At 40.1% G+C, this 27014-nt stretch overlaps 1 protein-coding gene across 6 annotated transcripts in view; it reads right to left on the reverse strand.

Moving 5' to 3' along the window:
• CDK14 (cyclin dependent kinase 14) overlaps positions 1 to 27014 on the reverse strand; it is a 684789-nt gene that overhangs the window by 457241 nt on the left and 200534 nt on the right. For all 6 annotated transcript variants that reach the window (XM_027540218.1, XM_027540220.1, XM_027540221.1 and 3 more), the window contains one exon: positions 18313 to 18392. In XM_027540218.1, coding sequence (XP_027396019.1) covers positions 18313 to 18392 — 80 coding nt within the window. The remainder of the gene's footprint in view (positions 1 to 18312; positions 18393 to 27014) is intronic.

The raw sequence follows: 27014 nt of genomic DNA on the forward strand, positions 1-27014 counted from the left end.
GAGCTAAGGGTGTTGAAGGGTCTGGTCCTGTGCCTCCATTTGTGAGCGCTCTGTGGGCTCAGCTACAAATTCACTGCAGGCAAATTTCTCTCCATTCAACCTGTCTTCTCACTTCCTTGCAGGTGAGAGCACCTTCACTTCCCATTAACCTGCATGTAACCTGGCCTCTGAGTCTGTTTCCAGGGAACCCAGCCAAAGACTGTGCTTCAGGAGGATGAATCCGGCAGCAGAAAATGGAAGGAACTGAAAGGATGGCCCCATGAACCAGAGGGGCCCAGAGAGGAAACCACTTCATGGACCTTCACGACTTTATATCTGGACAGGAAAACAGCAAGAAAGATGAAAAGGAAGAGGATGAGAGTGGACGCCATTGTGAGGAAAACCCTGCAGTGGAGGCAGATTACTTAGGAGGGAAGAGGGGAGTCTAATATAACACGGCCCAGCGTAGATAACCTGATGTGTTTCAGTCAAAGGAAATAATGTTATGCCTGAAACACACTGGTCCCGACGCATCTAAAACTGTTGGGTTGGGCTGGAGAGAGCAACAGAACCTTTAATGAGTTATACTAGGTTATCTGAAGGCGGTGGCATACAGAGTCAAGGCTAGAGCTGTGGTTTGGGGAATCAGCCCAGAGAAGTGACAGCTGGTACCAAAGGATCATGATCTCCCGTGAGCGAGTGAGGAGAGCCAACACCGTGGATTTGCAGGACGCCCTTAAGAAGCCAAAAGAGAAGGTCTCTGCAGAAAAGAAAGGGTTCTACGAGAGGCCAGCTTTAGCAAATAAAAACACAGCATGCTCAGTGAAATGCAAGGGACATACAATTCTTCAGTGGCAGCAGCAAACAGTGTCAAATAATAAAATGGTATTACAGATGACCAAGAATTTGAAAAGGTCATGAGTTTTTGCTAAGTGGAAGTCACTGGTAACCTTTAAGGGAAAACATTCTAGGTTTTATTTGAAAAATCCTGTAAAAGACTGATTCCTGTGTTTTGAATGACAATGTGTGCTCTCTTAACATTTTGATTTCTGGTTAAATTATTCTTTTACAAAAATTGTTTGGGGTTGGGGGAGGGGGGAGCAGGGCATTTTACCCCTTCTCCAGGGAAAGGACAAATGTTCAGCATTAGAAATCCTCCTCTTCCAACTAGGGGAAGGTTAAGATTGCTCAAAAATACGGAAGTTTCTCAAAAGACTGGTTTTCTACATTAATATATGCATTTTAAATGACCATTTAAAACCTTTAAAAGATGTCTTCTCGCTCTTCTTAAAGACTACAAATTGCTTAGAGTGATACCAGGAACTCCGGGGGCCCACAGCAATAAAAAGGAAGACAGCTCCTTAAATGTTTTTATGTCTATGAAATTAAAACACACACATACACACACACACATAAACACACACACACATACACACACACACACACCAGGGAAATGGAAAACATGAATTGCACTTATTAAACATGATATATCTAAAATAGGCTTTTAATTTGCAGAAATGTGTCGATGTGTATATTCATGTGCATATATAACAGAAAGGGTTGTAGCTAGGAAATATTAGCATTGAAGAAACCTTCCTAGATATCCCCTAGGCCATATATGCAAAACAAATCATTTCGGTTACTTCCTTATAAACAAAGAAAAGCAAACATTCTCCCTAAGAAAAGTCCACAGGTTTGAAAATCTCAATTCTTGACTGTCATCTCAAATTAGCTTTTGCATTATACTTCATCCCTGAAATATAAAAGGCCATGTACTGCCCTCCAATGACACATAAAGCTTCCACTAACAACTCCATTCAGAGACCAAGGTAATCTATCACCATACTTAAGGATTTGCCTAGATGCTTTATGAAACCCAAAAGCAAAACATGGGTTTATCAAATCATCGAAATAACATAACCATATATTTCTCCAGTCATATTTCTTGCTCCAAGTACAGCAATATGTATAATAACACAGCAGCAAATAAAGAATTGGGGTAATAAATTATATATATACACACACACACAAAATGGCCATTTGTTCTTTGTAAGTTTTAAGACTGTTCTTTACCCAAACATTATAGGAGTTTCCTGGTAGTCCAGTGGTTAAGAATCTACCTGCCAACGCAGGGTACGTGGGTTCGATCCCAGGTCTGTAAGATTTCACATGCTGCAGGGCAACTAGGCCCATCTGCCACAACTAGTAAGCCTGTGTGCTGCAACCACAGTCCATGCTGCAGCCAGTGAGGCCCACGTGCCTAAAGCCCATCCTCCAGGACACGGGGGGCCCCAGCAATGAGAAGCCCCAGCACCGCAACCAGAGCCAGCGCCTACGCGCTGCAGCTAGAGAAAGCCCGCGCCTGGAACACAGACCTCGCAGGCCACAAATAAATTAATCATTTATTAATTTTTAAAATAGTATAGGTTGATGAAGTTTTTACTTAAAGAAGGCAGGAACTTCTGGTCAAAGACTGCATTGTCTCACACCAGTAATTTTTCTATCTCATAGACAAAATTCAAAGTTGACAATCTTAATGAACCAAGTTTAAGATCACTTGTGAAGAATATTTTTATGACTTTACTTTTAATGGTTTAGGTAAAGCTTAAATGATAATAGCATAGGCTTGTCCGTCAAGTATTTTCAATAATCTACTACTGAGGTAAAACTCTTCTGGAAATATAAGAAGTACCTGGAAGTCCAGTTTTTCAAGCAGGAGCTAAGCTACAAGCAATCCCTAATTCTGAAAACTTTCAAGTATGTGTCTGAAATCAAAATTGTATGGTAAACAGCTGTGTTTTCATGTTTTTCCATTTTCAGTTTGATTTAGCTCCCCGGATGGAGCTAAATCACACTTTTAAAAATATTTTCTTTTGCACTAATTATTCCACTAAGGGCAGTATCAATAAGTTCTGCAATATTAATCACCTTAAAATTAGCAAGATATCTAGTATTTAGTTAATCTATGTTCCAACAGTTAATTGGTTATGGGTGAATCCTGCCAGGCAAATTTCGGTTCTGTTCTAACACATTCATGATTCTACTAGAGAAGACTGCATGTATTAGGCTAAGAAAGGAAAGTTGGAACAGGAACTGGGGAACTGATCTGCGGCCCCAATCAAGTACAAATCACTGAGAGGTTAAATCTTCATCTCTATGATCCTGCCTCTAGGAAGTAGTACATTCTCGTGTTAATAGCCGTGCTATAGAGTCAGATGGAGCTGCGTTCAAATTCATCAGGTAGTCAATTCTGTGGGTTTACAATCTGCTGGTTAGAATGGGTAGGTGGTGGGAGTTACTGGTTCCCTGCAACACCATCAACCACCTGTAGTTAGACCAGATGTATTAATATAACAGGGGCAGAGGGAAGGACATACTCTGGAGCCAAATCAACCCTGGAAGTCAAAAAGTAGAAATGTTTACCTGTGGAACCTCCCTGGTGGTCCGGTGGTTAACAATCTGCCCGCCAATGCAGGGGACACAGCTTCGGTCCCTGGTTCAGGAAATAAGATCCCACAGGCCACGGGGCGACTACTGAGCCTGTGCTCTAGAGCACACACTGCAACAAGAGAGGCCACCTCAACGAGAGAAACCCTGCACGTGGGACAAAGACCCAAAGCAGCCAAAAATAATAATAATAAAAAAAAGGAAATGTTTAACTGTTTCCCACAGGCTTACAATTTTAAAAATATATTTAAAGGCACTTAGAAAGCAATGAAATAGATAACTGCTTATTGAATGCCTATAATGCATGCAGAATATTTAAAATACTACCCAGATCATCTTAAATAAACCCAACCAATCTGCTGCTCATCATGCATACTTTCTCAAATCTCTGAGGAAAAAAAAAAAATGTCCCTGCAGAAAAATTAATCCTGGTCTTTCAACAAGAAAATTTTGTAATCATAAGTAGTTCTCTGAAACCAAGTCGTTGTCATTAAAACTGAGCATGCTGTGAGCTCCTGCCTACCCTAGCCCTAAACTTCAGGACAGAAGGAAGAACTATCAGCTCACCGATGACAGAACCACTGCCAAGTTCATGCTCATTATTTCCTTTAATTCTTTTTCTTGGGCTCTATTCAAATTGTTCGTGCTTTTAAAAAGTGCTATTATCAAATCACTTCTTCTGCGTATACTCAGGAACTTGACTGGGATGGCATGTGCCCAAAACATACAAATGTCCTATACTAAAATCTCCTTGAACTCTCTACTTCTAAAGTTTTCCCACAACAAACTGGTACATCTTCTCCACATATGGGATTAATTTTCTTTTTTAAAGAACCAAAATCAGAATTATTTGATCGGTCTTCTGAAGACTTCTACCACATTCCAAAGTGTCAGAAGAAAATGAGAAATAGAGGAAAATTGAAATGACGTATCTTTTTGGCACTTCCCACCGAGATCAGTTATAATCTGTGGTGAGAGCTGCATTTTTAAGTAGTGATTCACTGCCAAGATCTCTGAGCATCTTCTCTACAATAATGACTCAAACTGACTTTCACTCCAGGCCTAACTGTCCTAATCTTGGTAGTTATAAACTATCTACCGAACTCTCCAGGACTCAGCTTGTTCTTTTCCAAAATGAAGGAACCAGATGACAGACTCACTGAAGATCTTCTCAGCTCTAAAATCCTATGATTTGGTGATTTCTAACTCATATAAATGGCTCTCACCTCAACTTCAGCATATGTAACATCTATTTAACTCCTCTGACTATAAAACTGCTGCTACCTCTGGCTTCCGGGGCTTCTCAGGTGGCACTAGCAGTGAAGAATCTGTCTGCCAATGCAGGAGACTTAAGAAACAAGGGTTCGACCCCTGGATCTGGACGATTCCCCTGAAGGAGGGCATGGCAACCCACTCTAGTAGTCTTGCCTGGATAATCCCATGGACAGAAGAGCCTGGTTGGGTACAGTTCATAGGGTCACAAAGGGTTCGACATGACTGAAGCGACTGAGCATGCATGCATGCACCTCTGGATTCCAGTTTCTATAAATGTAGGTTCTATCAACCTCAAACTCAATTCTTGCCCAAGACACTCAAATTGTCCTTAGCGCCTTATCAATCCCCCTCAACTGGGCATGTTCTTCCTTTTCAATATACTGTTCTAGATCCCCTTTCTCAGGTTCCATGGCATTCCCTTACAGATCCCTGGGTCTCCTGGTTTTCTCCTCATCAATTATCCCACGTGTCCTGGCCACATTAATGATCTGGGTTCAACCATGAAACACAGAGTAACAAATACTGGAGTAACAAAACAAATGAAAAAAATAACAATTTACCAAAAAGTCCTAGAAACAAAATCTTTGCACAGAAAAATACGCAAATTATCTTTTTAGTAGACTATCAACAAACACAAGAACAGGTACAGTTTTCATCAGAAAACATTTAGGAACAACCCACACACACCACTGCAAAAAGAGATTTACTTCCTCAATGGCTGCAAACTGGTGATGGGATTGAGGTGGAGGGGAGAAAGTGATTCATCCTACCTTAGATAACTACTCTAATGGGCATGCTTTCTTCTCTTCAGTTCAATTCAGTTCAGTTGCTCAGTAGTGTCTGATTCTTTGCAATCTCATGGACTGCAGTATGCCAGGCCTTCCTGTCTATCACCAACTCTTGGAGCTTGCTCAAACTCATGTCCAAGGAGTCAGTGATGCCATGCAACCATCTCATCCCTGTCATCCCCTTCTCCTCCCACCTTCAATCTTTCCCAGTATCAGGGGCTTTTCCCATGAGTTGGTTCTTCGCATCAGGTGGCCAAAGTACTGGAGTTTCAGCTTCAGCATCAGTCCTTCCAGTGAATATTCAGGACTGATTTCTTTCAGGATGGACTGGTTTGATCTCCTTGCAGTCCAGGGAACTCTCAAGAGTCTTCTGCAATACCACAGTTTAAAAGCATCAATTCTTCAGCACTTAGCTTTCTTTATTTTCTCTTCATTTCTCCTTATGTGAATCCTACCTATCAGCTATGGTCTGAATGTTTGTGCCTCGTCCACTCCCCACAAATTCATATGTTGTAATCCTAATTCCCAAAGGTGATGATAGAAGTAGGTGTGGCCTTCGGGAGGTGATTAGCTCATAAAGGTGTTGCCCTCATGAATGGGCTTAATGTTATTTCATTTTTAAAATAATTTTATTTATTTATCTTTGGCTGTGCCGGGCTGCTGTGCTCAGGCTTTCGCTGGTGTGGCGAGCAGGCATCTCACTGCAGTGGCTTCTCTGGCTCTGGAGCACGGGCTCTAGAGCACACAGGATTTGGTGGTTTTAGCACAAGGACACAGTAGTTGTAGTAGTTACAGCTCCCCAGCTCTAGAACACAGGCTTAACAGTTGGAGCGCATGTGGAATCTTCTCAGATCAGGGACCGAACCCATGTCTCCCACAATGGCAGGTGGATTCCTCACCACTGAACCACCAGAGAAGTCCTCTTTCTTTTTTTTTTGGCCCTGCCGTGTGTGCTGTGTGGCATCTTGGTTCCCCAATCAGGGGTCAAACCCATGCCCCCTACAGTAGAACCCCAGAGTCCCAACCACCAGACTGCCAGGGAATCAGGACTAATGTTCTTTAAAAAGAGCTGCCCCAGGGCTCTCTAGCCAATTCCACCACATGAGGACACAATGAGAAGTCTCTGACCTGGAAGAGGACCTTCACTCAAACATCCTGTCCCTGTGATCTCAGACTTCCAGCCTCCGGAAACGTGAGCCATATGTTTCTGCTGTTGAAGAGCTGCTGGTCTCTGGATTTTGTTATAGCAGCCCAAGCCATGGTACTATGACTTAAGCTCAGCCCAAATCTCATCTCGTCCATGTCCACACCAGAGATCGCGTTCCTTTTAATCCCAACACTCTGACAGTCATTTTCAGTACTGCTTAAACTCCGTTCAAACACTACCTGGATCCTTGATTAGTTTCATTTTGATGGGGCAGAGAAAGAGCTGGGACATGACGAGTCAATGCCAGCTTCATACCACAGTCCTCAGAATAAAAAGGCCCAGAGGTTATCAGTTAGTTTACAACTGAACACAACTGACCACATCATAAAGTACAATGCCGCCGCTGCTGCTGCTAAGTCGCTTCAGTCGTGTCCGACTCTGTGTGACCCCATAGACGGCAGCCCACCAGGCTCCCCCGTCCCTGGGATTCTCCAGGCAAGAACACTGGAGTGGGTTGCCATTTCCTTCTCCAATGCAGGAAAGTGAAAAGTGAAAGTGAAGTTGCTTAGTCGTGTCTGATTCCTAGCAACCCCATGGACTGCAGCCCACCAAGCTCCTCCGTCCATGGGATTTTCCAGGCAAGAGTTCTGGAGTGGGGTGCCATCGCCTTCTCCGAAAGTACATTGCAGTACATGCTAAAAGATAAGCGTACAAAGAACAACAACAACAGAAGCAGAGCAAGCCAGAAGAGCCAAAAAGGAAAAAAGATTATTTCTGTGAAAGTCGAAAGGGTTTCAGGAAAGAGACAGGACTTCAAAAAGGTCTTAAAAGATGGTTCAAGCAGAGTTGAGGAGGGATTGGGAGGACTCAGGCAGGGCAAGGGACATTTCTTCCTATGCGATACAGCTTCTTCTCTGACCGCTTCTCCACTGGGTAGTCATAAAAGTACAATCTGTCAATTGCCATTTACAGACAGCTTCCTGGCTCCATAAGTTATACAATGATTTTTTTTTTTACTTCTAGTGGGTTATTTTTTCTCACCAAACAAATACTGTGTTGTGATTAAAGCTACTTGTCAAAAACCAACTGCAACAAAACATGCTTCAAAAGTTCTTTGGTGTGACCGTTCTTTCCTTCTCCCAAGTGGTTAGAAAAGATCAGTTCAGCTCACAGAGACTGCTCCTACTCGCCCTCTGTCTTCCTGGAATGAGGAAACCTTCAGAATTGATAATGTCACCTTTATAACTAGAAGACTTCAACTCTTTCTATTTTTTGCTTTTTTAAAACTTCTTTTAATAGAGGAAAACTGCTTTACAACGTTGGTTTCTGCCATACGATAACTCAAATCAGTCATCACCATACTACATACAACTCTTCCCTTTGAAGCCTCCTTCCCCTCCCTCCATCCTGCCTCTCTGGGTCATCACAGAGTGCCAAGCTGGGTTCCCTGCGGCATAGAGCAGCTCCCCACCAGTCATCTGTTTTACACATCCTCGTGTATATTCGCCAATGCTGCTTTCTCCATTCATCCCACCCTCTCCTCCCCCTCCAGTGTCCACAGGTCATTCTCTAAGTCTGCTTTTCCATTTCTTTCCAGTAAATGGGTTCATCAGTACTAGTTTTCTAGATTCCATATACATGCTTTTTTTTTTTTTTTGAAAGTAGCTCAGTCATGCCTGACTCTTTGCGACCCCATGGACTATACAGTCTATGGGATTCTCCAGGCCAGAATACTGGAGTGGGGAGCCTTTGCCTTCTCCAGGGGATCTTCCCAACCCAGAGATTGAACCCAGGTCTCCCACATTGCAGACGGAGTCTTTACCAGCTGAGCCACAAGGGAAGCCCAAGAATATTGGAATGGGTAGCTTATCCCTTCTCCAGGGGATCCTCCCGACCCAGGAGTTGAACTGGGGTCTCCTGTATTGCAGGTAGATTCTTTACCAGCTGAGCTACCAGGGAAGCCCTGGCTGTTTCCTAGTAAACTCGATAACAGAGGATAATTTATTTTTGCTGGACCTCAATGACCTCATCAGTAATATGGAGATACTGATATTTATATTTAACACAAGAGATATTTTGGGAATTAAACAAGATAACATTTTTAAAAGGTTCTTAGCATTTCAGGCACCAAAAAAAGTCCATATTTAAAATAACTATGTAACTATTTCTAATTTGAACACATTTATAACTGGCTTTAAATAAATAAATAAAAAATTTTAGCCAGTTATAAATGCCTTCAAATTAGAAACAGTTATATAGTTCTCCTAAATGTGTTTTCAATTTAAATATATCAGAACTCAATTTGTATTTCCAATAAAATGTTTATTTTATGTTTAATTTAATGTATGTTTATTTATATATCCAATAAAATGTATATTTCCAAATATAAGCTGAAAACTATTACTTCCAAATAGAAAAGACAAAATATAAAACTTCTTAAAAATTTAAGGCAGACAAGAATAGATGTTTCATTAAAAAAAAAACTTTATCCTTAAAAATTAAAGACATGAAAAAGATAAGACATGGTTTTATAGTTTTTAAAGTCACATGATCTAACAGCTTGCAAATTTTTTGTTGGTATCAATTGGCAGACACTCATCAAATTGCTCAGACTTACAAAGAATAACAATTTTGGAAATTTACATAAGCTTATTTAGAATCAAAGTCTAGACTCATAGATTTTTATCTTCCATTTAAAAAAAATTTTGTCTGTCAATTGTCAAATGCTCTGAAGCAACTGATGTTAATTTCTTCAGTGACAGACATAAAAGGTTATTATTAGAAGGTTTAAAAGAAATATTCTGAGCACAGTAATGTGTATCACACTACAGAATGTGTGGATGCGGAATACTGATGATACAATTATAGATCCTTTGTCCAGGAAAAGATTCATGCTGGTACTAGTATTTTAATCATGATGCATATGGGGGCTTCTCAGGTGGCTCGGTGGTAAAGAATCCACCTTCCAATGCAGGAGACCAGGTTCAATCTCTGGGTCAGGAAGATGCCCTGGAGAAGGAAATGGAAACCCACTCCAGTCTTCTTGCCTGGAAAACTCCATGGACAGAGGAGCCTGGCGGGCTACGGTCCATGGGGTCCCAAAGGAGGTGGACACGACTGAGTGACTAAACAACAGCAACATATGATCAGACAGTTCGAGTCTGCTACTTCAGAGATGAAGAAACCGAAGACAAAATGTGTTAAGTAACTTGCTCATGATACATAGGTAGTTGCACAGTCTTCATCACAACTTTGCTATATGGAACTTCACCTCTTTATTTCTTAGCAGCCTGAAAGACTCTACATACAATTGGATCAGTAAGGATTTGGGACTTTCGCACTCAGTCACTCACTCACTGGTTCAACATGCACAGAACAGCTATCATGTGTCAGGCACAGTGCTGCGTACTGGGTAGGAAGACCCGAGCTGAACTCCTTGTCTGTCACAAAGTATGTGTGTGACTTTGGACAAAAATGTCTTTAGATCCCAGCTTCATAAAAACTTCTTAACACGAAGACAGTAACATCAACTTCTCTCACAATGGTGAAAAATTAAATGAAATCACTCAGGAAATGCTGAATGATGTCTCCAATTTACAGGCAACCGACCTATTACCTAACGTGCAAACCATATAAACAAATGTCATGTGAATGTCAGACCTCACACTTAACTAGTCAAGACTGAACGTCCTATTTTTCCTTTCTGTAACTGCTTCATTTCTTGTATCCTAAGACATTTCAGCTACTTCCTTTCAAACCTTTCTTGTACCTCCTGATGCTTTATCAGTACAATCAAAACTCATGACAGTATCATACAAGGATTTTAGAATAAAATAGAAAAGCTGGTCTCAGCACAGCTACTTAATTTCTCTAAGCTCCCATCAAAGACAGAATGAGTTTCAAAGCACCTGAACCTGAATTAAAGTCATTAAGTACTCTAGCTCTATGAGATAAAAGTCAAAGTCCATCTTTGGACATAAATCTAGGTAAGATTAGGGTTGCTTACAAGTGTTTCCACTTTAGGGGAAAATTATGCGTTAACATCTAAATTCCCAGGTAAGCTTATAACTGGCAAGCAGCCACTTGAAAACTACTTTACAATGCACAAGGCTTTCTTCATTTGAAATCTTCCTGCTATTGACATTTGGTGAATGAGGAAATTGACCAAAACAGCAGAAAAAGGGCAAACACAAATTAAAGTGCTTCCTCTCAGTTGAACAAGCCACGACAGAACCCTCATCAATGTAAAAACGAACATACCCCCCCTTCATCTACCGAAGCATCTATAACGTCTATAACGAAGCATCTACCACCTTCGTCCTAACTATTCCAAGTTCTACCACAGGAAGCACAGAGGAGTTCTGTGCATGGATTTCTAGGATTAGTAACACTGAAAGAGAACGAACACTGGTGATTGCTCTTGCGTCCACACATAAATAGCAGAAAAATAAGACTTATAAAAGGTAAGAGTGGAACAAATAACCAAAACTGCCTAGAGTTTAATTCTTTTTCTTATACGTCATTTATCTCCAATAAAAATCACTTGGAAGTCAGATTTTACTTGGAAAATCTTAAAATATTTTATTCAAAGGGAAAAGACAATGTCTGACTGTGATCAGTTTCTACACGCCTCTACAATTCTTACACCACTCATCTCCAGAGCATTCAAAACTCTGAGTTTAAGGACTCCTTGGGAAATCAAAGCCACAGTGCAGAGCTAGGTGGTGCCTGAGAAATGGCACAAACCAACTCCCATGTTCTGCATAACAGGTTTGTACTTCATGCTTAGTCGCTGAGTCATATCCGACTCTTTCCGACCCCATGGACTGCAGCCCACCAGCCTCCTCTGTCCACAAGATTTTTTCCAGACAAGAATACTGAAGTAGGTTGCCATTTCCTCCTTCAGCAGATCTTCCCTACCCAGGGACTGAACTGGGGTCTCCTGTGTCTCCTGGACTGCAGGCAGATTCTTTACTGCTGAGCCACTGGGGAAGCCCCTTCTGCACACAGTTACTGAGGCCTAAAGCCATTAAGTGATGTTGTGGATTGAATTGTGTCCCCCAAAATGCATATGAAGTCCCAACACCCTAACACCTCAGGTTATGACAGTATATGAAATATAATTTTTTTCAGAGGTAATTAAGTTAAAGTGAGGTCACCAGAGTAGAACCTTATCCAATATGACTGCTGTCCTTATAAGTAAAGGACATTTGGACAAAGGTACAGAGAGAAGCTAACTTGAAGATATAAGCAGACGACAGCCATATCTATTAGTTAAGAAAGACTTGACACAAGCCTTTCCCTCGGGATCAGAAGGAAGAGCACCCAGACACCTTGACCTTAGATTCTAGCCTCTGGAACCATGAGATGATACATTGCTGTTGCTTCAGCCACTCAGTCTGTGTTAAGGCAGCCCTAGCAAAGTAGCACAGTGATGCAAAACAAAGCCAGGATTAAAACCCAGCTTTGCAGACTCTAACATGAGGCTTTCCAACTCAGTGCACTGTCCTGCAACTTAACTCTCTGTTTTCACTCAAACTTCTCTCCCATAAAAATCCTACACTTGTTCAACTTGTAAAAGACCATGTCAATGTACACTGTTTATGTTGAACTCTTGGGAGCTTCACTTCCACATCACCAGAGAGATTTTCACATAGATGTCTCATGAACTCAAACCCTAATGTCTAAAATCCCAATCAACTATTCCACAAAGTTAGTATGGACACTGTTTTAAATCTAAGAAAGTCTAAGTACAAGATTCAAGTCCTTGGACAAGTCGTCTAAGCTCTCCAAGCCTTAATTCCATATTAACTATATGAATTGTACCAACCATATTAATTCTATATCTGCCCCTCTCAAAAAAACCTTCAAAGGGTGAATGTGAAGGAAGGTTAAATTGGATAACAGCCTTTTCAAATTGCAAGGTGTTCAAAGCAATTCTCCACACAATCACAGAATGACAGAATGCGATGGACAGAATGTGGTCCCCTGGAGAAGGGAATGGAAACCACTGCACTATTCTTGCCTTGAGAACCCCATGAACAACATGAAAAGGCAAAAAGATAGGACACTGAAAGGAACTCCGCAGGTGCCCAATATGCTACTGGTGATCAGTGGAGAAATAGCTCCAGAAAGAATAAAGGGATGCAGCCAGAGCAAAAACAACGCCCAGTTGTCAATGTGACTGGTGATAGAAGCAAGGTCCGATCCTGTAAAGAGCAATATTGCATAGGAACCTGGAATGTCAGGTCCATGAATCAAGGCAAATTGGAAGTGGTCAAACAGGAGATGGCAAGAGTGAACATTGACATTCTAGGAATCAGTGAACTGAGATGGACTGCAATGGGTGAATTTAACTCAGATGACCATTATATCTACTACTGCGGGCAGGAATCCCTCAGAAGAAATGGAGTAGCCATCATGGTCAACAAAAGAGTCTGAAATGCAGTACTTGGATGCAATCTCAAAAATGACAGAAAGATCTCTGTTCGTTTCCAAGGCAAACCATTCAATATCATGGTAATCCAAGTCTGTGCCCCGACCAGTAAAGCTAAAGAAGCTGAAGTTGAACATGAACATTTCTATGAAGACCTACAAGACCTTCTAGAACTAACACCCCAAAAAAGATGTCCTTTTCATTATAGGGGACTGGAATGCAAAAGTAGGAAGTTAAGAAACACCTGGAGTAACAGGCAAATTTGGCCTTGGAGTACAGAATGAAGCAGGGCAAAGGCTAATAGAATTCTGCTAAGAGAAGGCACTGGTCATAGCAAACACCCTCTTCCAACAGCACAAGAGAAGACTCTACACATGGACATCACCAGATGGCCAACACCGAAATCAGATTGATTATTATTCTTTGTGGCCAAAGATGGAGAAGCTCTATACAGTCAGCAAAAACAAGACCAGGAGCTGACTGTGGCTCAGATCATGAACCTCTTATTGCCAAATTTAGAATGAAATTGAAGAAAGTGTATGACCTAAATCAAATCCCTTATGACTATACAGTGTAAGTGAGAAATATATTTAAGGGACTAGATCTGATAGAGTGCCTGATGAACCATGGACGGAGGTTCGTGACATTTTACAGAATACAGGAATTATGACCATACCCAAGAAAAAGAAATGCAAAAAAGCAAAATGGCTGTCTGAGGAGGCCTTACAAATAGCTGTGAAAAGAAGGGAAGCAAAAAGCAAAGGAGAAAAGGAAAGATATACCTATTTGAATGCAGAGTTCCAAAGGATAGCAAGGAGAGATAAGAAAGCCTTCCTCAGTGATCACTGCAAAGAAATAGAGGAAAACAATAGAATGGGAAAGACTAGAGATCTCTTCAAGAAAATCAGACATACTAAGAGAACATTTCATGCAAAGATGGGCTCAATAAAGGACAGAAATGGTAGAGACCTAAGAAGCAGAAGATATTACGAACAGGTGACAAGAATACACAGAAGAACTGTACAAAAAAGATCCTCACGACCCAGATAATCACGATGTGTGATCACTCACCTAGAGCCAGACATCCTGGAATGTGACGTCAAGTGGGCCTTAGGAAGCCTCACTACGAACAAAGCTAGTGGAGGTGATGGAATTCCAGTTGCGCTACTTCAAATCCTGGAAGATGATACTGTTAAAGTGCTGCACTCAGTATGCCAGCAAATTTGGAAAACTCAGCAGTGGTCACAGGACTGGAAAAGGTCAGTTTTCATTCCAATCCCAAAGAAAGGCAATGCCAAAGAATTCTCAAACTACCGCACAATTGCACTCATCTCACACGCTAGTAAAATAATGCTCAAAATTCTCCAAGCCAGACTTCAGCAACACATGAACCGTGAACTTCCAGATGTTCAAGCTGGTTTTAGAAAAGGCAGAGGAACCAGAGGTCAAATTGCTAACATCCGCTGGATCATCAAAAAAGCAAGAGAGTTCCAGAAAAACATCTATTTCTGCTTTATTGACTATGCCAAAGCCTTTGACTGTGTGGATCACAATAAACTGTGGAAAATTCTAAAAGAGATGGGAATACCAGATCACCTGACCTGCCTCTTGAGAAACCTGTATGCAGGTCAGGAAGCAACAGTTAGAACTGGACACGGAACAACATACTGGTTGCAAATAGGAAAAGGAGTCCATCAAGGCTGTATATTGTCACCTTGCTTATTTAACTTACATGCAGAGTATATCATGAGAAATGCTGGGCTGGAAGAAGCACAAGCTGGAATCAAGATTGCTGGGAGAAATATCAATAACCTCAGAAATGCAGATGACACCACCCTGATGGCAGAAAGTGAAGAAGAACTAAAGAGCCTCTTGATGAAAGTGAAAGAGGAGAGTGAAAAAGTTGGCTTAAAACTCAACATTCAGAAAACTAAGATCATGGCATCTGGTCCCATCACTTCATGGGAAATAGATGGGGAAACAGTGGAAACAGTGTCAGACTTTATTTTGGGGGGCTCCAAAATAACTGCAGGTGATGACTGTAGCCATGAAATTAAAAGATGTTTACTCCTTGGAAGGAAAGTTATGACCAACCTAGACAGCATATTCAAAAGCAGAGACATTACTTTGCCAACAAAGGTCCATCTAGTCAAGGCTATGGTTTTTCCAGTAGTCATGTATGGATGTGAGAGTTGGACTATAAAGAAAGCTGAGTGCTGAAGAATTGATGTTTTTGAACTGTGGTGTTAGAGAAGACTCTTGAGAGTCCCTTGGACTGCAAGGAGATCCAACCAGTTCATCCTAAAGGAGATCAGTCCTGGGTGTTCATTGGTAGGACTGATTTTGAAGCTGTAACTCCAATACTTTGGCCACCTGATGTTAAGAGCTGACTCACTAGAAAAGACTCTGATGCTAGGAAAGATTGAAGGCAGGAGGAGAAATGGACGACAAAGGATGAGATGGCTGGATGGCATCACCGACTCAATGGACATGGGTTTGGGTGGACTCCGGGAGTTGGTGATGGACAGGGAGGCCTGGTGTGCTGTGGTTCATGGGGTCACGGAGAGTCGGAAATGACTGAGCAACTGAACTGAACTGACCGTGCAATGACAAGCTATTTCTCTCTCTGGCACCATTTTTTTTTTAACTCATTCAAACTCAAAACCATTGATACTTCCCTCTGAAATCACCTATAACCAATCATTCACCTAGATCTGACCTTTTTTCCTCTACAACATCATTGTTTGTCCCTGCTTTCTAATAAACCTGAGTTCTCATAATTTCAAATCTACACTGCTTTGAATGACTGATTTATCCACTTCCAGTTTCCTCCTCTAATCTATATCATATTCTAATACCAGATTTATCTTCCTAATAAACTCAGCTCAAAAGTCTTCAGAGGCCCTCTAAGCCACAGAACAGGTCCCAACTACAATACCCTCATTCTACAACACAACCACAGCTCAGGGCCAGCTTCTAAGCTCATCTCAAGGTATACCAGGTGCCCAAAGGCCTTGCCTCATACCCAGCCAGTATGAATAGACAGATCATCAAAAACCTTAATATGACCCTACTTCTTGCTTCTTCTCTTGAGCTTCCCATGGTGGAGCAAACTGTCAAAACTGCATCTTCTGATAACACTAGGAACTTCCTCTTAACCTTGAATCTGGGAAGACATCAGCATGGTTAAGCTGGTTAATTCCAGCACATGCCCCACCTGCTAAGGAGCATGCCTGCTGCCCAGAGTCACTCCCCTCCTGCTTCTCTCGTGGCCCAGCAACTCTTTGGCACTCTCCTACTTCCTAACATTCAGAGTGTACCATAACTAAACTTCACAGGTCAACGGGAACCCACTGCCCTATCTCAGCTAGTAGTCTCCAGTTTCATCAGACTGAACACAAGTATTTTATTCCTGGAATAAATCTCACCTGACAGTGATATATTTTCATGTTTACATATTACTGGATTCAAGAGGAAATGCCACATACGCAGAAGGATATGTGAGAATGGAAACAAAGACAGAATCTTAGCTCAAGAGAGGTATGTGCTGGTCATCACATTATGGTTACTATTTAACTCATGAAATGAATAAAATCACATGGGAGAGAGTGCTGATTAAAGAAAAGAAGGTCCTTTCCCTGTTTAGGGGAACTCTGTAACACTTAGAAAAGGAGACAGCACAAGAGAAAGAGAAACAGTTACCTACTTGGAAAATCTGGTCTCATAGAAGAGAATGTTTTAACCACATACAACCTGATAAAAGGCTGGATAAGGTAAGACAGGTGTCTATTGAATGTGACAGTAAGAAGTTCACTGATGAACCTTCCAATATTTCCAGCTAAGCAGGAATGACAGAAACCAAACTGAAGAGAGAGGAAAAGGAGAATGAACGGTGAGAAAGTGAAAATAGGAAGTAGACTTCTTCGGAGCTCCCTGGTGGCCCAGTGGTGAGGATACTGGGCTTTCACTGCTGTGGCCCAGGTTCACTCCCTGGTCAGGGAAACAAATCAAAGCAGTGACATACTACATTCAGTTCATCAATATCTTAATACTACTACTGAAGTAAATCATTATTATTTATCTCATTGTGGATCAGCAGACAAGTAGTCATAGTTCCTGCAAAGCCAAAATAAACCAAAGTCTTATTTCAAGATCATTTATACTTTAAAAACATGCTGCTGCTGCTGCTAAGTCACTTCAGTCATGTCGACTCTGTGTGACCCCAGAGACGGCAGTCCACCAGGCTCCCCCATCCCTGGGATTCTCCAGGCAAGAACACTGGAGTGGGTTGCCATTTCCTTTTCCATAAAAACATGCAGTAGAAGTAAAAGTTCTGAAAGTGAACTGAAAAGATCCCACTAATAAAAGGTGATTTATTCCCTTGAAGTAGAAAACTATGCAGGAAGGTATAAAGCAAAAGATTGAGCAATTTTATTTTATAAAAATTTAAATGTAACAAATAACTGTTTAAAAGACTTTTTAGGACTTCCCTGGTGGTCTAATGGTTAAGAATCCACCTTGCAATGCAAGGCACGTGGGTTTGATCCCTGCTCCTGGAAGCTCCCATATGCCATGAGGCAACAAAGCCTGCGGGCCGCAACTACTGAGCCTGCCCAAGGCAAATAGAGAAAAACTCCTGCTAGCCCAAACTAGAGAAAGCTAGCTCACAGCAACAAAGACCCAGTGCAGCCAAAAATAAGGATTTTTTTAATATAAAAAAATAAGAATACTTTATAGAAAAATGACAGTAGAAAAAATATTACAACATAATGCTGATACATAAAGAGCATCTATAAATCAATAAGCAAAGCCAATAGAAAATAAAGAATAGGAAAAAAGAAATCAAGAAAGATGAAATACAAAAGATTAATAAGATAGCATAATTCCCCCCATTTTTAAGAAGTTTCCTTAAAAGTCATGAGTATAGAGTAATTTTAGATTAACATGTGCCTTAAGAACTCTGCAAACAAAATCAGATGTGTAAAATCCCTCAGCCAGCTATAGTGTCACCATCAGCACATACTTTTTTCCCCCCACAGCTGAATACTCAGCAGGATAGTTTTATTTAACATGACTTGATGTGATTGTAAGGGGTGCTGATTTTATATTTCAGTTCACACATTCCAATTAGAAATAGAGCCATATACTTTAGAAACAGCATATTCAGAGGTGTATACTATTTAAACAGTTATGGGCATCACACAAACACAAAAGCAAGGATAACAAGGGAAAATGCCTACCTTCCCTGATAGCTGTAAAAGGTGTACCTTCCTCTTCCTGCAGCCTGATCACCTTCAGGGCTACCAGCTTTCCATTCACCCTGGAGAAACGGAGAAACAGAAGAGAAGGAAATCCATGAACATATGGTCTTGTTAGGGTTCTAATTGGGCTTCCCAGGTGGCGCTAGTGGTAAAGAACCTACCTGCCAATGCAGGAGACATAAAAGACACGGGTTCGATCCCTGGGTTGGCAAGATCCCCTGGAGAAGGGCATGGCAACCCATCCAGTAGTCTTGCCTGGAGAATCCCATGGACAGAGGAGCCTGGCAGGCTACAGTCCATGGGGTTGCAGAGTCAGAAACGACTGAAGGGATTTAGTACACACTGTTCTAATTGTCTTCATTACGATTTGTATTTTATGGATTTGCACTAAAAATGACAGTGACTCAATTATGCCACCACAACAAGACTAACTTCAGTAAGGCTGGGAACCCTATATCATCATCATAAATATTCACACTTCAAATATTCACATTTTAAATATTCACACTTGCATAGTCCAAGATTTAACTCAAGTTTTCTGTGATTCACTCAATGTGCTTTCCAACATGTAACTAGTGCTTAACAAAAAAAATACTGTGTTTGATCAATTATTCAGATTAATTAAAAATCAAGTACTCAGAATAACACTCTCCCTTTATTTCTCCAATAGCTCCTTTGTTTCTTAGGATCAAATGTCTGTAGGGCTTCCCAGGTGGCTTAGTGGTAAAGAATCTGCCTGCCAAGCCGGAGACCACAGGTTAGGTCAGGAAGATCCCCTAGAGAAGGAAATGGCAACACACTTCAGTATTCTTACCAAGGAAATTCCATGGACAGAAGAGCCTGTCAGGCTACAGTCCATGGGGTCAGAAAGAGTCGGACACGACTGAGTGACTGAACAACAAGAACTTCATTTCCAGTCTTAAGCTGACGTCATTCAGTCCCCAAAGATGGAAAACTGACCCTGGCTTCTTGCTTCTCCCCTCTTCTTTCTCTGTCTCTATCAATACCACCTGTTCCTCTCTTTTTTGCCATTTTCTTAAGCTAGAGTCTCCTAAAGTTGTATTTAGTCTGATGATGTTTTATAATGCTATATATCATCACAATAAAAGTTAAGAATATTTTACTATTACAAAATTATACAAGACCCATACAAAACAGATGGTTCTTCTAGACACATTCTAAATGTGCATCAGCTCTAATTAAAAGTAAGATTACACTAGGCAAGTAACTTTCTATACAATCAATTCTGTTAATAAAATAAAGACATTCTTCTAGCTGAATGTTCTACTTTTACCTTGACTAGGCTTACCAACATATTTCATACTAATATACTTAAATAAAATAAGTAAAATAAGCACATATTAAAAATGTAAAAGCTACAAGAAAGCTGTAATGAAAAGTAAATCTCCCTGACATAGCCAGCTCCCACCCTCTGAGGTCACTTAACTCAGGTAACTTAGCTTGATATGTGTACTTAACACACACATATACAAATGGTAATATGCCATACGGGGTACAGTGTATATTATTTTTATCTCTCAATATATTTGGGTGACTTCCTCATAAACTCATAGAAATCGTCTTTTGTTTTTAGAAAACCACAGGGTGTTCCTTTGTCTAAGTGTAGTATGCTTAACTTAATTCCAATCCTCTGCTGCTGCTGCTGCTAAATCGCTTCAGTCGTGTCCGATTCTGTGTGACCCCATAGACGGCAGCCCAACAGGCTCCCCTGTCCCTGGGATTCTCCAGGCAAGAACACGGGAGTGGGTTGCCATTTCCTTCTCCAATGCGTGAAAGTGAAGTCGCTCAGTCGTGTCCGAATCTTAGCGACCCCGTGGACTGAATCCCACCAGGCTCCTCCGTCCATGGGATTTTCCAGGCAAGAGTACTGGAGTAGGGTGCCGTCGCCTTGTCCATCAAGCTTTTTAGTGGAACATTAAGAAATTATCCTACACACAGGTTGTACCAATTTCTACTACCTATAGCAAATAGGAGCTTGGGTTCCCCCTTTACTGATAGATCCTAGGTTATCGACCACTGATGTGGCCAACTTGATGGAGGAATAGCGGTTCTCACTGTAGTCTAAATTGCAACCACAAGTCTTTAGAGTTTATGGAATCAACAGAGAGCCCATGCGTCCCAGAGAATCCAGTGCCTGAGTCTGAAATAAAAGAATCTGAAAGTCTCTTTCTTGTAAACTGCATCCAACTGGTCTATTTTTTATTAAAAAAAAAAAAATCCTGCCACAGACACAGAATTTGAAAGGTCAGGGATTTATCACAACCCAGCCATCCTAATGGCATCCCTCACCGAACTGATTGTTCAAATACATTACTGGTTACAGTAATCAAAGGACATCTGATTATAAGGCTCTGCAATGTGCTGTCTCCTCTGGGTTAGGGGGCTGGTTTATTTTCCCCTGTGTTTCAGCTGGGAGGACAGGCCTGGCACTTTTCTGCTCTGCAATTCTCTTCTCCTGAGTATGTCACCTTGATGTCTTTCTAATCCTGATTATGCTCTAGGTACCAGGTGCAAGTAAAACATTAATATTCATATGGGGTTCAACTGGAGACTGACTGTACCTTGCCCTCTCCACTTTGCTCTTTACGGCTGAGGGAGGCCTCCAGCCGGGCTTGAAGCTGGGATGCAGTCAGTATTGACATCTGCACAGATTTTCTCAGCCCAGCTGAGCTCATCACTGGCTCCCTAAGGAGGTGGGAACTGAGGCCAAGAACTGCTTGGAATTCTCCTTTCATTTACAGATAGTCTCCCATCACCAATAACACATACACACACAGAGCCTTCTTCCCACAAAGCTTTTCCATCTCCCTTGAGATTGCTGGCTTACACGCACTGAATTCTGGAATATAGGGAATTTATGGTTTTGGAAGGCTATATGCTTAAAACAGATGCAGACCATGAAGCTATGATTCCCCTGTAATACACTGAAAGGCGATGAGCCTTTAACTGAACCAGCCTTGATACTTTAAATGCAACCAGAGAAGGAACACCTTTAAGCAACCTCATAGACCGTGTGCATCATTTCTGAGGTGAAATAAACCTTGAACATATTTACTATGATAAACTGCCTGAAAGAACAAGATCCGGGTTAATGGAATCCTGACTCTGTAGCATAATGCTCCATGAGTTAAACCTCCAACTATCAATTTCTATAGTTACGATAATCACAGGAGTTAAAGACACTGGGATTTTATGTGAAACTAAAAAATTCCTTAAAATTTATACTAGACTATTAGATTTAAGAGCAAAGGAACTTTCTTCTGTTTTGTTAACTGTTACATGCCCAATGCCTAAAACCATCTGACATACAGAATACACTCAAAATATTTGATTGAATGAATATTAAAAATGTTAATATACTAACATTTCTTTCCTTACATTTGCAAGATAATTCAAGAATAAAATGTAAAAATTATTGCTTTCAAAGATTTCAGAAATATCACATTTTTTTTAAAGATTTCAATATCTTCTTTCACATTTAATTTTTTTAACAGTAGGTCCTTGTTGGTCATCTATTTGGCATGTTCCTGTCAATCACAAAACTCTCAATGTTTGAGTTTAAATATTTATTTTGGGACTTCCCTGGCGATCTATCAGTTAAGACTCCATACTTCCACTGCAGGGGCCATGGGTTCAATCCTTGGTTGGGGAACTAAGATCCCACGTGCTGGAGAGTGCAGCCAAACAAATAAATATTTTCTTTTTTCAAATTAAAGGTGGAGTCTCTTTGTTTTTGATGATGCATGCAGATATATAAAATTTTCATTTCCTTAAGGTTTTAGAATTTATAGAATGCTTTGTTAATTAAACTTTTTCACCCAACAGACCAGTTTCAAACCCCTCAGTATCTTCAATAATCTGAGCTCAGACTGCTAATCAGTTTCTCCCTCTTTTCAACTGCTTAATTGGTTTCCCATTAAGAACCGTATTGATCATCAAATTGTTCTTTAACCTAGGAGTCATTGTGACTGTTTTCTTAATTTTTCACCACACGTCTAGACACTCACCAACTACTGAATCCCTCAGCATAAAGTCTAGTAAAAACATTAAGTCACTGGCTCAACTTTTGGAAAAGGTATCTCTTGAAAAAATAATTACAAATATTCTAATGTTCAACCTTTGGAGCATATCTAATAATTACTTTGTGTGGTTAAACTGTTTAATTAAATATGCAAAACACATACTTCAAACATTGACTTAAGTTCTTTAGAATAATTACGAAATTCAAATTGAATCAATAAATTAGAGCTGTTTACAGGAAAACACTGAAGATTCCTCTTTAACAAGTCTTATTAATTAAATCAAAGGCTAATGAATAGAAGGCAATCAAGACTTGATTGGCAACGGAGACATTAACCCAGGTAAATAACATTTTTAAAATGCTTTAAATTGTGTTAATACTACCACAGAACCTTCTGCTGGAGAAATTGCCAGGCTCATGTCTAGCTGTTCTAAGCCATACAGGGAGCTGTTTTAATTTCAGAGACTAGCTATCAGTCTCTAATTCTTCCAAGAACTGCCATTCCCAGCTTGGCCTCCCTGTGAAGCTCGCTGCATGCTCAAGGACGTGTGATTTCAAACTGGTTCTAACCACAAATCCAAATCTCTGCCAACTTCAGAAATTCTGTCCACAGATATGTGTGCCCATAAGTCTGTAAATAATAAAATTATCTTGTGTGGGTGAAGCAAGACGGAGAAGTTCTGAATAAGGAGAATGGCCTATTCATTTTTGCACGCATGTACTATTTTGACATTTCATGAACCCTACAAAGCAAAACTTTCCCACTCAGGGTCAATTTTCCAGGCTCAAAAGACGATGCACGAAGAGAATTTCCTAATGGACAATTCTCAAAGGAAAGCCTAAAGGTTTTCTATCAGATTAGTTACCGCAAATTCGTAAGATAACTTTGTACAATAAAACAAAATAACAAACATTATCTAGGTCATCTCTGAAAATAGTGTTCATGTGCTAACACCTAGGAGAAATTATGTCTAGAGGATATAAAGGAAATTAAGGCAATACACCTAAAAGAAATTTAATATACTCTGGCAAATTTAATATATTCTGCCTCTCTCTTCCATTATGAGTCTGTCTCAAGAGAAACTGCTATGGAAAATAATACCGAGTGCACGGAGATACACAGCTTTTGTTTCCTCACTGTATTGGTTTAAAGCAACAGAAGGAAATGTAGTTACTACTGAGAGAGTGGCAATGGCAAGGCTGAGCACATCCAGGACAATATTTTGAACTGAACTTACACCTTTTTGGCAAAGTCATTAAAAATATTTTAAAGGTTTTACCATCAGTGTTTCTTTCATTTGTTCTCTCTTAAGACACTGGTTGGAATGCTGATGATACTGTATCACATACACATTTGAAAAATTAAAAGCAACTAAATATTCATGGTCTTGCCATCTCCGCCTAAATTCAATTTTCATTCAGGTATAAAAGAGAAACCATCTCAGTACTATTTAACCTTTGATATTCAGAAATACTCTAAAAGTACATTATTTATTCTGGAAAAGTAAATTTAGAATTTCAAGGTAAGTTGTCAGTAATCACACCTCACCCTAATCTTTATCAAAACAATACAGAAAGAACAGGAAGAAGACTAATGTTATTTCTGTTGAATTGATTTCTTTTTTAAAATAAAAAAAAGATTTATAAAAGAATGGCATAATGGTTATTTATTAAGATATGATTAACAATGCAAAAAGTCTAATAATTTAACGCAATGAGAAAAAGGGTGCACTCAACCAACAATTATTATGAGATTGTACATTTGATAAAATATTGATAATGATGCTTCATTAAATGTACAAACTCATAATACTTTGAAACATAAAATTAGAGGAATATATATCATTTCTGGGAGAAAAGAAAACAATTACATTTCAATAACTTAAAACTTGCACTTTTCCTAAAATAAAGTCTGTCAGTAAAGGACTTGAGAATCTTAGAACTTTAAAAAAGTAACCTCAGTGGAGGGAGGGTATGGACTGGGAATTTGGGGTTGGCAGATGCAAACTATTACATTTAGGATGGATAAACAAGGTCCTGCTGTACAGCACAGGGAACCATTTTCACTATCCTGTGATAAACACAATGGAAAAAACACAACCAAGAATGGATACATGTGTATAACGTAACTGAGAAGTGAGTCAGTTTGCTGTACAGCAGAGATCGGCACAATACTGTAAATCAACTATACTTCAACTTATAAAAATTAATTTAAAAAAACAGAAGTAAACTCAGTGATCACTCAAAACAAAAAAATTCTTACTGGGTTGATTGTCACTCCCAGGACCAAAGCACTCCCTCAGAAGACTTTGTTGGAACTCAAATCCCCTAAAACGCCCACATTTTTTAGTCCCTCTTTATGTTCAGCCAAAATTGGCTTCCTGTAACTTCTACTCTCTCAATCAAGTTCTGAGTCCACAAAGACTAAACTAAACGCTCTTCCTCAAGACAGCCCTCCACTTAATGAAGTTTTACTATCCTGCCTCCTATTCAACAAATACTAATAGAGAGAATGTCAAGCTGTGCTGGGGATAAAGAATAAACAACCCAGACACGGTCCCTGCACTCACGGCTCACGGAGGAGATAGATGTAAACCATGTATCTACAAAGACAGCTAACCAAAGTGGGGCAGGAGATGCTCGCTTGCCAAAAACAGGACAATTTAACCATCACTAAACTAATACCTGTGATTGAAAGGCATTAAATATGTTTAAATCAATAAGTTTACAATGAGATATTATTTACTTATAAGTTCTATTTTTTTAAGATTTTTTTTTGATGTGGATCATTTTTAAGTTTCTTTTTCTTTTTTTCAGTTTATTTTTCATTGGAGAATAATTGCTTTAAAATGTTGTGTTACTTTCTGCCATACAACAAGGTAATCAGCCCTAAGTATACATATATCCCTTCATTTTGAATGTCCCTTCCAACCCTTATACCCAATCCCCCGAACCCACCCCTAACCCACCCCGAACTCACCCCTAACCCACCCCGAACTCACCATCACAGAGCACTGGGCTGAGCTCACTGTGCTATAGGGCAGCTTCTGATGTGGACCATTTTAAAAGTCTTTATTGAATTTGTTACACTACTGCTTCTGCGGTTTATGTTCCAGTTTTTTGGCCATGAGGAAATGTGGGATCTTACCTCCCTAAGCAGGAATCAAACCTGCACTCCCTACATTGGAAGGTGAGGTCTTAACCACCAGACCACCAGGGAAGTCCCCTATAATGAGACTTTAGAAGAAACTCATGAGTTACATTTGGAGCCTACTATGGATCCCACTCATTAGTTTAAAACTGTTAAAGAGAACATGTCAAGCATTCGCTTCCCTTTTCATATACCTTCCTATACACTACGTGTTGTCACTGTTCAGTTGCTAAGTTGCTTTGACTCTTTGCGACTCCATGGACTGACTGCAGCGTGCCATACACACTATACCTCAGTGTGATCAGATAGTGGATATTTGAAATTTCTCTGTAGAGATGCATCATGTGAAAAATGAAGGGGAAATGACAAAATCTGAATATCAACATTAACAGCTGCTGAAATCACACAAAAAAGCTACCAGATATTAAGTGCCTCCTGATGGGAGCACTCATGCACCTCAGTGGAATCAATTCAATCTGAATGTGACCAAGTATCATCTAATCCCTTATTTTAAGAAAACAAAGGAACAATTTATTAAATAAATAACACCATTTCTTATTGGGATAGAGTGAGAAAAGTCTACACTATAGGAAACTATAGGGATAGGAACCTGTTTCTTCAACAAATAAATTTCAAGAAAAAAAAGGTGGGGGAAAGCCCACAACTTAAAAGAGAGAGATATCAACTAACTGAACTGAACTGCAATGTTATCTTGATTCCAACAAAGCTAATTTTAACACTGACTATATATTTGATGATTTAAAAAATTGCTAAAATTTTTATACTTGATAATGGTATTGTGATTAGGTGCTTATCTAAAACAAGGTTCTTATCTTTCAAAGAAAAAATATACAATGATGTTTAGGGTTTGTTTCAAAATAACTGGGAGGAATGAAGACAGACGAAATACACAGGCTGTCAAGGACGACATCATGGGGAGTTATGAAAACTCCAGTCTCTTCTAATTTTCCATAGTATGTTCTTTAAAAACGAAAACAAACTCCCAATAGAAATTGAGATAAATGCCATGAAGGAAATCACAGCATGCCATAAAAAAGATAAAGAACCTATTTTAACAGAAATACAAATGAACTTACTTGCAGAATGCTGCTGCTGCTAAGTCGCTGCAGTCATGTCTGACTCTGTGCAACCCCACAGACGGCAGCCCACCAGGCTCCCCCATCCCTGGGATTCTCCAGGCTAGAACACTGGAGTGGGTTGTCATGTCCTTCTCCAATGCATGAAAGTGAAAAGTGAAAGTGAAGTCGCTCAGTCACGTCCGACTCTTAGCGACCCCATGGACTGCAGCCCACCAGGCTCCTCCGTCCATGAGATTTTCCAGGCAAGAGTACTGGGGTGGGGTGCCATTGCCTTCTACTTGCAGAATAGACTAACAGAAAACAAACTTATGCTTCCAAAAGGAAAAAGTAGGGGAGGGATAAATTAGGAATTGGGATTAACAGATACAAACTACTATAAATAAAATAG

Source organism: Bos indicus x Bos taurus, chromosome 4, assembly GCF_003369695.1.
Source record: "Bos indicus x Bos taurus breed Angus x Brahman F1 hybrid chromosome 4, Bos_hybrid_MaternalHap_v2.0, whole genome shotgun sequence".
NCBI lineage: Eukaryota > Metazoa > Chordata > Mammalia > Artiodactyla > Bovidae > Bos > Bos indicus x Bos taurus.